We start from the raw sequence: 13,677 nt of genomic DNA, 5'->3' as shown, positions 1-13,677 counted from the left end.
GCATAAACACACACACACACACGCACACACACGGAATTCAGCATTGTTATATTGTGCCCATATGTTTCCCACCCTCAGCTTTCTCAGCCTGATTGCCAGCCACATCTGGTCCTAATAAGGTGTGTGTGTGTGTGTGTGTGTGTGTGTCACTATGCCTTTGCTATTCAGCCTTTCAGCCCGGCCTTCTGTTGAAGTGGTGTTGAGTCTTTTACTGCCACCCACAAGCTTTACAAGACGTAGCCTATACTTTTAATTTTTTTTTTTTTTGTGTGTGCTTTTTGTGGAGTGCGCGTTCTGATAATAGTTGCAAAGCCACGGCTCATATTTTGTCTGCGCTTATTTCAAGGCCTGTTAATCTGTTGTTACAATGCTGATATTCCAGCTTTGATACTGATAGCGTCGACGTTTTGGTCTGTGGGAACATATTTCACGGAAATGCTCATCAGCGGGTTTCGTGGAGCCCCCGTAGACATTTAATCTGTCTCGTATCCCTTCTTACACGCTCACCTCTTCCAGCTACCACTGTTCCTTCATTGTCTATTACCAGGAAATGTCCATTAAAGACTTCAGAAGGGTAACGGTTAAAGCGCGTGAGTCAGCACAACGCGAGACGGTGGTAAACACAATTTTCTCCCTCGGCCCCCAGGGTTTGCCTTCCCGGACTGGGCCTACAAGCCGGAGTCGAGCCCGGGCTCCAGGCAGATCCAGCTGTGGCACTTCATCCTGGAGCTGCTGAGGAAGGAGGAGTACCACGAGGTCATCGCCTGGCAGGGGGACTACGGGGAGTTCGTCATCAAGGACCCGGACGAGGTGGCCCGCTTGTGGGGGGCCAGGAAGTGCAAGCCTCAGATGAACTACGACAAGCTGAGCCGAGCGCTGAGGTGAGACTACAGAGGGGAGAGGACACCTTCACATTTAACCCAAGTCATTCTTTCAGGGGTTCAATGTCTGTGTGAACATATCGCAGTCTTCTTGTGTTCGCACCGCACCATCTTTGCGACGTAATAGTTCAGGTGCAGATTAGCCTCAGTTCAAGTTCAGCCAAGGAGATTTGACACCGTATATCTACACCTGAATGAGTTTCAAGCGTTTACACGTACTGGACAGTTTATTAGACGCAGCCTTCCTCTAAATCCTCTGTTATAACGTTCAGTTGATGTTAAAACATTGTGAGAAAGGTGCTGATTCAACTGGATGTTGATTTTTGAGGATGTTGATTTGTGGTCCTATTAAACTGGAGCCTATCCCAGTGACTAGTATTCACCCTCATCCTTCTGTATCAGTAAAACTAACATTTATCGACGTTTATCTGCTTAAAGAAACTCTAGTTTATTAGTGAGTAAATTACAGAATGATGCCGACACACCAGCACACAAATATAAATGTTTACGTGCACTTTTGCTTCGTGTCTTAAAGGAATACTCCGGAATTTTGGACATAGGGCCTCATTTCCAACTGAGCCGGTGTGATATAGGTCGGTGGAGACCGTTTTCAGCACATTTGATCCATTCCTTATATTTGCACAAATCACTGTTGCTAAACTGGTGTTGAGCTAGCGTGCGTCAACGGTAACATCCAGCCTGTCACTAAAAACAGCTGTAACTGCTCCGCAGAACACCCGAGACAAATGTATTATAACGTCAGACTATCGATGTACATGTCAGTGTTGGTAGAATCATTTTAGAAATTAAACCAACCTTGCATTTACAATGATAAAACATTTTGAGGGACTAGTTTCTCAGCAGCAGCGGAATTTTACTTTGCGTGTTAGTAGTAGTGCGTCAAAACGAAAACCAACTCTGGCTCAAACTGGTACGGCTGATTTGATAAAACAACCTCATCTTCATCGTCCTCAAACTCCGAAATCTCAGCATAGCTAGCAGTGGCCGTAGTCTCCTGTTATCCCGATTCCTTCCCACTAGCCTAGGAGGACTGACAGCAGCTAAATAATCTCGCGTGATTGTCAGCGAAACCGTAACTGTCTTCCTCTGTAGCCTCACTAGCCCGGAGATAATATCAGTCCGCCGCTGCCGTAGCCTAAGCAACAACAGGGAACAAAGTGTAAGCTATTCCAATGCCATGCAAGGTTGGTTTAATTTCTAAAATTATTCTACCAACACTGACATGTACATCGATAGTCCGAGAGAAAAGTGGATGCAAAAGAGGACTCGAAGTAGGAATGTAGTGATGAAAGCTGCCGTCTTTTCCCCTGACTCATGCTCCTATCCAGATTCTTAGATGGCAGATGGGCAGAATCTAAATCCGCATTTTCAAGACTTTTAGTTTAACTTCCCTCACTGCTGACTGTGATGTTTAAAATCGAGCTTAATTGCAGCTGTTTGTGAAGAGAAGAAAAATAAATAACCGGTGTGAATTTGAGTTAGAGCTCCGGGGCGACAGTCGAGTTGGAAACACGCGCACACACACCTTCGCCCTCCGTGCGGCACATGTGGGAAGCTGCGGAGTTTTATTTAGCCGCCCATCTGTTCCCATCGCCGTGTACACAAACACACACGCACACGTCTAGTCATCGGTGTCGCCTCCTGTGTTGTAGGTCTGTGTGGGATATAGTTTGCCATGGTGATGAGTAGTTACGCTGCCTCGTCACCACACACACACACACACACACACACGGACACACACACACAAGCACTTAACACCTTGTTATATGTCATCCCTCCTCCAGCCCATCTGTCTCATGTGTTGCTTAAACTTTTTTTTTTTCCCGACCCCAACATAACCTCACATGACTGCATATTTATATTTGTTTTGTAACAGATCGGAACTAAATTTAAAGAGTTACGCCACAACATTATGACCACTGACAGGAGAAGTAAATAACATTGACCATCTTGTGATAATTGAATGTTCTGCTGGGAAACGTTTGGACCTGGCATTCATTCATTGGTGTGGATGTTACTTAGACATGTAGCACCCACCTAGACCAGACCAGGTGCTCCCATCTAGACCAGACCAGGCCACCCCCACCCCATAGCAGTCACACTCCTTGATGGCAGCAGGAACAAAGACCCCACTACTCGTTTACCTGTCTCTGGCTCTTCAGGCGATTCATTGCGTTGAACCTAAACACAGTTTTCCCATCTTTATCTTATCTCAACATTCAAATCCACAAATATTTCCTCGACAGCCTGCTCATATAGATTGTATAAACTGTAGACCAACTCTTCCTAGCCTCCTAGCTAATAGTTGTGGTTCCTGTTTAATGGTTTCGACTTCTTAGCGGAGGAGTTCTGTGATCCTCAGTCTTTGCATCAGACACTTACACATAAATAGACTCGAATTAGATCCTCAAGTTATTTACTGGTTTGAATCTTAAGGAGGAGTTAATTCCATAAAGGTTTAACACTATATTAACAGTCAGTTTGATACAGGAGCCGTTACTTTCCTCTCTGGTCTCTGTGAGTATTTCACATCGAGCACCAGCTGGAGCCAAAAAGCCTCTTTTGTGGTTTGTAGACCTTTTTTTTTTTATATGAGCGACGGGCTGTTAATTAATTCAAGCGTCGGTTTGGAAGAAAGTTCTCTTCATGTTTGATTGATACTCCTCGGGCCTCTTTGAAGCGACTCATTGGTTTACACGTGTGCCGATGCATGCGTGCGTGCGTGAGTCTGTGTGTTCGATGCATAGGGTCTGTGCCGTCCTTTCTAGTTTATATGAGGGAAGTTCAAATGGTCTTCAAAGAGCAGGAGGCCTCGAGCGAGTCTGGCCCCTGGATGTGAGACTGGCTGTCCCATATTGACTCAGTAGTGTTTGAGTGTGTGTGTGTGTGTGTGTGTGTGTGTGTGTGTGTGTTCCTTTCACATGGATGTGCCTGGCCTTTTCCCCCTGACGCCTTCAAAGTAGCATCCATCTATCAGTGTCTGTGAACGTTATGTCCCTCCAGCTTTTACTCCCTCACACAGATCCTGCTAGTTACCTCCTACAATGTGTTTAATTCTACTTTTACATACATACTTCACTCAGACACAGCAATACTACTACAGGGACTACAGCCAGTGGTTAGCTAGCATTAGGCTTGGGTATTGAGTATCGAGAATCGATCGGAACCGGGACTAGCTTTGCGATTTTCCTGGAATCGTTCAAAAGTTTAATTTTCGATTCCTAGTTTCGATTCCCAGTCCGCCGACCGGAAGAAGAAACCGCTGAACACCAACGAAGAAGCGTCCACCGGAAGTGTTGGATAGCGTGCGTCGGAGGTCGAAAGTGTGGCTTCACTTTTCTAAACAGAACGAAATCTCGGCAAAATGCAACATTTGCGACAAGATTGTTTCGTGCATAGGAGGGTGCACGTCGAACATGATAAAGCACCTCAGAATTCATGGAGTAGAATAAATGACGCGCTGCGCCGACCGTCCTCCGCTGCCTCTTCCTCTGGCTCTGGCTCCAACCCCCAGCCTGGCACCGCAGTGACTACACTGCAGTCCGAATCCGGTAATTTATAATATTTACAGTTCATAGGTTCATAATATTTAAGTTCATAGATTTGATATTTATATTGTAGTTGAAAACAGCCCTGTGAGAAATTCATAGTTGGCTAAAGTTCATAAAAAGGAAAAAGTTCATAGAATTAAAATTGATGGAGATGGTCAGACTATTTCCTTCCGAAAGACCGTTGGCTCGCTAGCTCATTTAAAATATCCTAAACTTTTTTGACCCTGCCTCTTAAAAGAATCGGAATTGAGAATCGTTAGGAACCGGAATCGAAACAAGGAATCGGAATCGGAATCGTTCAAATTCAAACAATACCCAACCCTAGCTAGCATCAGTTCATTTAGAGATATTCCTATGTCAAAACTATTTTACTTAAAACTAAAATGAATTTTGTTGTTTTTTCCCAGAACATTTTACCTCTAGTTTCACATCTTGCTTTTGTCTTTGCCTTTTTTAAATCCAATCAGCTTTCAAAGTTGTAGCTTCCGTCAATTTGTGAGGATTTCATGAATGAAGCATGATTTGAATCTTTAGATCCTAAATAAGAGGAAGTAAAGGGGAACCAGGAAGAGCTACTATTAGCTGGGAGGCTAGGAAGCTAGGAAGACCACCAAAATCTACATCCTCCAAAATGATCATGCAGTTAAATTACCACCTTTCAACATAAACTCAACATTATAAAAGCCATGAAGCTATAGATTTAGTGCAGGACTAGTGTACCTAATGAACTGGCAGGTGAGCGTGTAGTCCATGTTTTTGTTCTGGCCTCAAAAAAATTAACAAAAGCTTTCTACACGTTTTTATACATACTGAAATAAATAAATCACCGCGTCCTCAAAGCACCGCTCTTAATTGGTCGTGCGTGTGTTCAGTAGCCTCGTCGTCACTCGCTCGTGTTCTCTGCCCGCGTCGTGTGTTTCAGCCTTTGTGTGCCTTGCTGTGTGTGTGTGTATATATCCCGCCCGTTGCCTTTTGTGTGTTTGTTGTGCGTCTGTTTCACATCTGCCGGTGTGGGAGTGCAGTGTAGCAGTCGCGCTGTCAGAAGAGGCCCCTTCACTCATTGAGTCATTGAGGGGCTGGATGAGCTCCTGGTTCACACACTCCTGCTCTACTCTGTTCGTTATTGTACCAAACTCCCAGTGACTAATGTTGTGTGTTCGCGTTAGAGCCGGGATGCGGCTTCATCATCAAGACTAATATTACATCCGTGATGTTTTTGTTTGGAGCCTTTTCCTTTTTTTATATAGTTTCACCTGCGCATTACTAATGATGAAACACAGCAGTGGTGTCATGTTGTGTGTTACGTATGTGGCCAGAAATAAGGTATTGATCTTCTAGATGAATAGTTGTATAAAGATAAATGGATCGATGGAAGGATAAGGGCAGTTACACAAGCCCAAATTATCGAGCAGCGTAATCGAAAATCACCGTCGGCGGCGGCGAGAGACTTATTTTTGTGTGAAAGCGTCGCTCCTCTCTGCTCGTCGCTTCTGGAAATCATGAATAACGTGTTACCTTTCCTCACAATGAAGTGGCCAGTCACAGCTGAATGAGAGGCGCTGATTTAGAAGTTTTTTTTTTTTTTATGTAAAGAAATATGAATGTGTGGTTTTCGTCCCGAGGCTGTATCGGTGAGTCACGAGGAGCCATTTTATTGTTTTCCACATGAGCTGTCAGCCGTTCGCTTTTCACTCCTCTGCATCTCTCCATGTATCGACGATGACTAATGCACTCTTACTAATGGATCTGCCCGGGTAAGGCTAAATCTGAATGGCTGTCTCATTTCCTTAAGTAATCACGGTGAGAGTTTGAATTCAAGCGAGGGGGCTTGTTTAATCGCGCGCTGTGCACCGAGTAATGTAAGATTACCACGCAGGTAGCACACTTTGAACTGTCTTTTTGTAAGACAGCTAGGTTTTAATACGCCGTAGACAAGTAGGAAACACTGATTCAGTCACGTTAAGCACCAGAAAATAACATTAAACATCAAAATTTGGGTGATTTGACAAGTTAGTTGCGATAGAATTTAAGTTTCAAGACTCTAAGAATCAGTCAGTGGCTCCTGATTGGGGTCGAAACAAATGAGTAGTTGACTTTTTCTGATTCAGATTTATCTTATCTTGATTTGAAAGATTCAGTATCGATTCGTCGGTGTCGATTTGCGTAGAATATGTCAACCCAGCAGTGTGAGAGACGTTTCTCGTCAAACACCGACGTCGTTTTGAGGTTTCTCAGATTTCATTGAGGTGCTGTCTCATAGTAGCTGTGTTGCTGTTGTTGTTGGACCCATTGACTGACGTGTGTTAATCTCCCCAGGTCCACTGGTAATTTGTCGATCACGCCGCCTGTTACACGGTGAATAAAACCTGGCAGGCTGCTGTTTTTTTTTTTTTGTGGCTGTTTTGCTTGAATGTGCTTAAATAAACGTCCTTATCTGTGGTTTCACACATTGAGGCCACTATCAGAGGTTTACCGCGTGTTGGTGATGATGTGATCAGTCTTTTTTTTTTAAAAAAAGAAAAAAAAGAAAAGGGAAATGACATCCTCTCTTTCTTTCTTTCTTTCTTTCTTCAGATACTACTACAACAAGAGGATCCTCCACAAGACCAAAGGGAAGAGGTTCACCTACAAGTTCAACTTCAACAAACTGGTGCTCGTCAATTATCCCTTCATCGACATGGGCTCTGGTACGAACACTTTTCACGCTTCTCTTTGAGCATTCACTTCTTAAGGACGAGTGGTAATGAGATTGAGAGTTGCAGCGATGATGGAAGAAAAGATCTGACACAGGTTGAAGTCGTCTGAGCTTTGTGGCGACAATTATCGGGAGCAACTGGCCAGCAGTAAAAAGTGTGACCAGCAACTCCCTTTGTACACAGATCAGCCACAACATTAAAACCACACGATTCTCTGAACTGTGGCAAAGAGTTTTTATCCTCCAAAAAGGACACAAGGTTTTTTTTTTTTCTTTTTGGTTCGAATCTAGTTTTTTGGAAAAGACCGTTTTAGCGCAGACTAAGACCAGAGGAGTGTATATAAATGAGACGTTCAAATATTATTGTCTGAGAAAGTTTCCAGTCAGCGTGGTGGGTGACTTTCTAATTTATTTTCCAAAGACAAATGTTATAGGTAAAGTTTGCCCGCAGCTGAAATCAGTTCTCTCCAGTTTTACTCTAAAAAAAATAAAATAAAAAATCCTCAGCTAGATTTCTCACTTGCTAATAAACAAATCAGGTATATAGACAGATCTTGTGCGCGTGTGCGTGGGCGTGTGTCTGCCTGGCGACTGAGTCTCAAGACATCAGTGTGCCACGTCCCAGTTTATCCCTCTCCTCCCTCCTCTGAAGTCCCGTCTCTCGTTCTGGTCCTGGCCACCCAGTGTAAACACAGCCCATATGGAGCGTTGGATACTGGGTGACATAAGTGCAGCACGAAACTTTAATTATAGCCTCCGTGTGATGTGGCCCACACACTGACATGTTGTGATATAATGGTTTCATACGACGGTTACACACATACACATACAAATGCCCACGTCAATCTGGATTGATAGTCGAGCTCATCGCCGGGCCGACACTTTGGACGTGTGCTTTTAAAAGGAGGCTCTGGAAAAAAACAGAGGAACCCAACCCATGTTTGTGATGGCAGTAAGAGCGACTTTTCCAATATTTAATTCTGGCACGTGCTCGGATGCCAAGAATTTATTGCAGTGCCACAGTCTCCCTGGCAGAGGAGAGACGGGAGAGGAGGGGTTGAAAGAGAAGAGGGAACTTGTGGCTTCGTGTAACCCTCTGTTTTTCTTTGTGCGTCTGTAACCCTCTGGGTAAAATAAAACCCACTCTCATTAGATGCTTTTCCCGTTCTCTTCAGCTTTTAATGTGTGTCCAGATTTAGAAATGAAAACCCATACTTGCTTCTTTTTCTTTCTCCCTTTCTGCGCACATTATAGCGTCACGTTTAAATCTGGTTTTCTTCTCCTCTAGGTCGAGTCCCCCAGAGCGCCCCTCCTGTGCCGAGCGGAGGCTCCCACTTCCGCTTCCCCCCGTCCACGCCCTCAGAGGTCCTCTCGTCCAGCGAGGAGCTGCGCAGCCCGGGGATGTTCAGCAGCGTGGCCCGCCGCATGGCCCGCGGGTCCGTGAGCGACTGCAGCGACGGCACCTCCACCAACTCGGAGCTGGAGGAGGCCGTCGGCGCCGAGGAGAGAGCTGTGGGGTCCGAGCGGGCGTTCAGGGGCCTCCTCCCTCCGCGCCTGCCTCATGATTCTCTATTCAGGGTCTACGGTGGGGGCCCGAACCCAGCTGGGCTCGGCAGACCTGGAGCCAGGGTCCACCCTGACCCTCTGTCCCCGTTCCCAGTCTCACCCCTGCCTGGTCCTGGGGGTCTCCTGCCGCCGACTCTCTCCCCGGCCCTTTCGATGACCCCCACCCCTCACCTCCCCTACACCCCCTCACCCTCCCTGTCGTCTCCCATGCTGGGCTCCCATTTCTCCTTCAACCCGGAGGACATGAAGCACTACCTGCAGGCCCACAACCAGTCTGTCTACAACTACCACCTCAGCCCCCGAGCCTTCCTCCACTACCCCAACATCGTCATCCCCCAGCCTCACCGCCCCACCCCGGAGAAGCACCACCTCCACGGCCCGCCGCTGCAGCTTTCTCATTCGCTCAGCCAGCACGCGGGCGGCGGGGACGACGGCCACCAGCACCCGTCGCCGTTCAAGTTCAAGCTGCAGCCGCCTCCGCTCGGACGCAAGCAGAGGGACTCAGGAAGCTCCCTGGCTGCTGCTTCTTCATCCTCCTCCTCCTCCAGCCAGGCCTCCTCGTTCTCAGGTCAGATGACCAACTCTGTCCTGGTCGGAGCGCCCCCTAAGATCAAGGTGGGTCTCCAAACACACACACACACACACATCTGGTCAGAATCATAGATGACATGTCATGCTATAAAACACTCTTCCTCTCCAGGTGGAGCCCAAATCAGACTCTGAGTCAGAGGAAGAGGTGGAGGTGACCGACATCAGCGAGGAAGAGGAGATGAAACACAACGACGAGGACGACATCTTCACCCCGGCCGCTCGCCTCCACCAGCATCGGCTCAACATCCATCACCATGCCAACGGAAACAGCAGCAGCCTCTCCGCTCCTCTGCCTCCGCAAAGCAACCCCGACGACGACGACGACGAGGAGGTCTTCAAGACTCCCGCCACCCCGCCCCTCGGCAGCGGCGGCCTGCCCTTCCCCCTGATCAACCTGAAGAGCGAGCCGGGCCAGGCCGCTCCCATCAGCCCCGGGGGCACGCGCTGCATCCCCCTCAAGCTGCGCTTCAAGCGCCGCTGGAGCGAAGACCAGAAGATGGAGGCCGACGGGGAGCGGGACGAGGCGGAAGACAAGAAAGTGAGGGCCGAAGGAGAGGAGGAGGCGGAGGGGAAGAGGGAGGAGGCGAGAAGAAGAGCGGGCGAGGTGGAGAACGGAAGAGGAGGGGGTGTTATTCTGGGGCTGATGCTTCCTCCACCTCCCACCCAGCGCAGAGCGAGCTCGGAGCTGCAGAGGGCTACGGCACAGCTGTCTCTGGAAAACACCAGCTGCTGAGCTTCACTAAGATACGACGCACACGTCTGGACGTCCTGGTCTTCAGTAACGTCACAGCGGCAGAAAAAAACTTGATGCAAGGACGGAGACAAAAACTGAAACTCGTGAACACACTTCAAGGATTCGTTGGCCGCAGACCTTTCCGTCACACCTCTACCGGTTCACGTTCAGGTTTTTGTCGCTGTTTTTTTTGCAGCATCACGTCTCGCTCTGCGTTACGATCTAAAACCAGGAGACGGATGTGTCGCCTCCAGTGTACAGTAAGACGGCGCCGTGGCTCTGACTGACCGACTGACGTCTGATCAAACGCAGCAGACTCCACGCGTTCGCTGTGACTTAAACACTAAGAGAAAAACCAAACATCTTTGTATATTGACTGATTTTTAATCATTCAGCGACTCCCCCGCCCGCGACTCTTCCTCCTAGTGCCAGTAAAATCCACCACGGTTCATCACACCCGTGCCCCAGATCACACACTCTACTCCTGACACAAAGTTAGATTTAAAGAAATGAATTCGAGTCCTCTCCCCCGTCCTTTTCTCCCTTTGTGCTCGCTGTAATCAGCAGACAGAGCCTGATGTTACTAAAGAGACTTCTAACAGCCCTGATAGAGATTACAGAAGTGCCTCTCTGTCTGCACCCGTCACCACGCGGCCGTTTACAAGACGCAGAGCAGATCTTAGACTGAAGAGAGGATTTTTTTGTCTCCTTTCAAGTGGTGATTAAGAAAAAAACAAGTCTGCAATCACAGTCTTTTCTCCTGGAATCAACTTGGACGCTATCAGGGCCAGACCGACCCCCAACCCCCTCCAAACCCCCATCCCGCTCCCGTTCACTACAGTGTATAAAGACGAACCCTGAAGAGGTAACGATTTTAACAAACTAACCTGTCCTCCGCCCGCCGCTCGCACTCACAGACGGATTAATTTAGACGTTTGTTAGTCAGCAAACGGATTCCCAGTGTACAGAGGGAGCGGCGGATCTTTTCTCTTCACTTGTTGTGGAAATTGAGGAAGCGGCTCCCAGCAAGGCTGTAATTAAACACACACACACACGCGCGCGCAAGCACACTTACTTCTAGAGGAGTGTGTGCGTGTACGGACCCAGAACATGAAGCCTCGAGGACACACCAGAGGCTCGTCTTCGCACAATCTTTTATTTTGGTTTGAGGGCATTTCTATTTTTTATTTTAACCCTCAAACATTCAGATCAACAGCTCTCGTCTGCATTCCCCTGGTGTTGTTTTGTATTCCTTCTGTCAGAGGTCGTTTGTGCCTCTTAAGGACATCGACAGTATTTTAGGGCATTTTTTTTTTTTGCAGTGAGCTTTACAAATATTACAAAATCTCTTCATGTGATGTTTGGAGAATTGATTTTTATCCAGAAGTCGGGGGAAAAATCAAAAAACGGGAACCACGTAATGAATGTCGAGGTTAACTCAGGCAAAACCCTTCACTGAGAGTTAAACGTTTTATTTTTAAACGCCCATTTTAATGAACAAACTAGTAAGATTGTGCCTTTTATTTTTGTTTATTTTTATTCTTAAAATTGCCCCCCCTCTCTCCCCAGCTCAATGTTTTATCTCACACACACATACACGCCTTCTGCTTTTATAAAAGAGACATACAGATAATAAACGAATCTACACACATATATATATATATTTTATTCAAATATATCTCAAATATTATATTTCAATATGGTCATTTGATAGAAATCAGGAAGTTTCCATCTATTTTTAAATGGTAAAAGATGTGTATATATTCTAACGGGCATATTACTACCAGTATAAATCTGCCTTCTCACCCTTGCCTTCTCTCGACCGCGGCGCTGCAGCGACGAAGCCGACCGGTGTCAAGAGTTTTATATTTATAATGTAAAAAAAAAAAATATTAATAATAAACTTGTTCTTGTGTATTATTCAGGGGATAAATGAGCAGGCGAGCGAGCGAGCGGCGAACATTTAAACCGGACCCGAATTGTATTTTGCTAAAGCTGGAGTGTTTGTTTTTAACGTCCCTAGAGTGGCAGCCGGGTGGGGCTTACGAGTCAGTCGCAGGGAATTAACACCTCCACCTCCGCCCGCCTCAAACCGCACACACGACACGGCTAGAGCCGACCCGTTTGTCAGGTGTGTGTGTGTGTCACCTTACAGCTGATGTGGCTGGACTTTGCTTTGACAAACAAACACACACACACACGTACACACACACACTGTCCCGCTTAGAGCGAGGCTTCACTGTGGCTACAATAAAAGGGAAACATGACATCAGACGCCCCCGCAGTCTCTGTAAAGGAGACGGCACGACCAGAGAAACTACACCCGATCACACCGAGGAAATGGCAGGGACTTCCCCAACGTCTGACTCGCTCATTCTCATCGATGTGTGTGTGTGTGTGGTTTCTATGTCGTCCACACACACACACACGGGCCTTCTCCACATGCTCCAACCAGCTCCAATTTATTTTTCCTCCACTCAAGCACAAAAAAAAAATAAATCTCACACATCCATCCTCCTGGTTGGTTCTTTTTTTTTACAGAAATGAAACATTATCATCACGGGGCGGACGCCGCGGTCGACGAGCGTCCGGTAAAGCAAACAAGGCCGTAAACCTGAACTGTTTCACCTGTGCTGCCTTACCTGTCGTGGCTTCAAACAAATCTAGATTTCATCCATGCTGTTCTTCTCATTTTCTCCTGTATTTTTTTTCCATATTACTGTTACTCTTGTAATTATTCTATTATTAACATTTTTTTTTTACTATTATTACGTCGTACCCTCTTGAAGCGGCCCATGAACTCCTAGGTTTTATTATTTTTTTGTGCTTCTTGTTCCAGTTTGCACTCTTTCCCGTGAACTTTAGTCGGCTTCAGTGCAGTCTCTCTCTCTCTCTTTCTTTTTATTATTATTATTATTATTATTAACATGTTACCGTGAACAAGAGGGAGGGTCCCATAATCCCCCACATGATGAAACAACAAAGGGGAGAATCTATTTTCTTTTTTTTTTTTGATGTTGTGTATATATATTTTTTTTCCATTTTTAATTTTTGAGGATTCTTGTAAGAAAAGAAGAGGAGCGTTGTACTGTTTATTATTAACCGTTGTATTATTTGACATTCGTCCCCCTTTTGTCCGCCTCACGGGAGAGACGTTAGCTCTTCTTCTCACCCGAGGATCCGCCTGTACTCCTGTTTCCCTCCTGTCTGTTCATCTTCATTTGTAATTAAACAATAATCAGGGTTCATTAAAAAATGGTAAAAATGCTCGGTTGTTCTGTCTTTATTTCATTCTCTTTCCTTCTCTTGCAGCACGCCGGCATAAAACGACGTTTAATCTGTTGATTTAGTTTGCAAATTAAATATTTAGGAGCTGGAAAGGAAACTCACTGGCCTCTTTATTAGGCACACCTTAGTGCTTGTCTTAAGAGCTGTTTTAATGCTTCATGCTGTAAATTCAACAAAGTTCTCCAAGAGTTTGGTCCACGGCATCGCACAGTCGCTGCAGATTGGTCGCCTGAACATCCACGATGCAAATCTCCCGCTCCACCGCAACCCAGAGTTGCTCTATTAGGCTGATATCTGGAGCTCATTTGAGTTCAAGAACTAGTTTAAGATGATTTCTAGTTTTGTGACGTT

General features: G+C 46.3%; 1 protein-coding gene across 1 annotated transcript in view; it reads left to right on the top strand.

The window, feature by feature from the left end:
- Window positions 1-13,461, top strand: part of erf (Ets2 repressor factor) — a 36,098-nt gene extending 22,637 nt beyond the window's left edge. Inside the window, exons 2-5 of the mRNA XM_084562807.1 lie at window positions 647-881; window positions 7,028-7,140; window positions 8,437-9,329; window positions 9,415-13,461. Coding sequence (XP_084418933.1) covers window positions 647-881; window positions 7,028-7,140; window positions 8,437-9,329; window positions 9,415-10,038 — 1,865 coding nt within the window. The 3' untranslated portion in view covers window positions 10,039-13,461. The remainder of the gene's footprint in view (window positions 1-646; window positions 882-7,027; window positions 7,141-8,436; window positions 9,330-9,414) is intronic.
- Window positions 13,462-13,677: the final 216 nt, after the last annotated feature.

This window comes from Chelon labrosus (assembly GCF_963514085.1).
Source record: "Chelon labrosus genome assembly, chromosome: 16".
Classification (NCBI taxonomy): Eukaryota; Metazoa; Chordata; class Actinopteri; order Mugiliformes; family Mugilidae; genus Chelon; species Chelon labrosus.
The sequence above is the reverse complement of the archived record's forward strand: the minus strand, read 5'-3'. Positions and strand labels throughout refer to the sequence as shown.